This window comes from Apaloderma vittatum, unplaced genomic scaffold, assembly GCF_000703405.1.
Source record: "Apaloderma vittatum isolate BGI_N311 unplaced genomic scaffold, ASM70340v1 scaffold27051, whole genome shotgun sequence".
NCBI classification, from domain to species: domain Eukaryota; kingdom Metazoa; phylum Chordata; class Aves; order Trogoniformes; family Trogonidae; genus Apaloderma; species Apaloderma vittatum.
The window spans coordinates 3,769-4,113 of NW_009700039.1; the positions used below are offsets into that span (position 1 = coordinate 3,769).

Consider the following 345-nt stretch of genomic DNA (forward strand, 5'->3'; position numbering starts at 1 on the left):
CTGCCACTGCTGGAGCTGCCACTGCTGCATCGGTCCTCGTAGATGGAGATCTCAATCTGGACCCTGCTAAGGATCATCGGTGAGATGGGCTAGCCCAATTGCCCAGCACCCACTCTCAGTGTCCCTCCACCCCTCACCCTTGTCATCTCCCCCAGCGCCCTGCTGTCCAGAGGATACAACCCTCATGCCACGCTCCAGGGGGTCAGTGAGCAGCAGCCCTCGTGGAGCATAGATCTTCTCATTCTGCTCCTGGATGTACTTGGAGATCTTCTTCAGGACCTGTCAGCACATGGAAGGACACTCAGGGCTGGCCAGCAATGCTGCTTGCCTGGCCTTCAGCCCCGC

The 345-nt window shown here is 59.1% G+C and overlaps 1 protein-coding gene across 1 annotated transcript in view; it reads right to left on the minus strand.

The window, feature by feature from the left end:
* Window positions 1-4: 4 nt before the first annotated feature.
* LOC104280846 (golgin subfamily A member 7B-like) overlaps window positions 5-345 on the minus strand; it is a gene marked incomplete at both ends in the record, with an annotated part of 1,032 nt that continues 691 nt past the window's right edge. Inside the window, 2 exon segments of the mRNA XM_009878630.1 lie at window positions 5-56; window positions 178-279. Of these exon segments, the coding sequence (XP_009876932.1) occupies window positions 5-56; window positions 178-279 (154 nt within the window).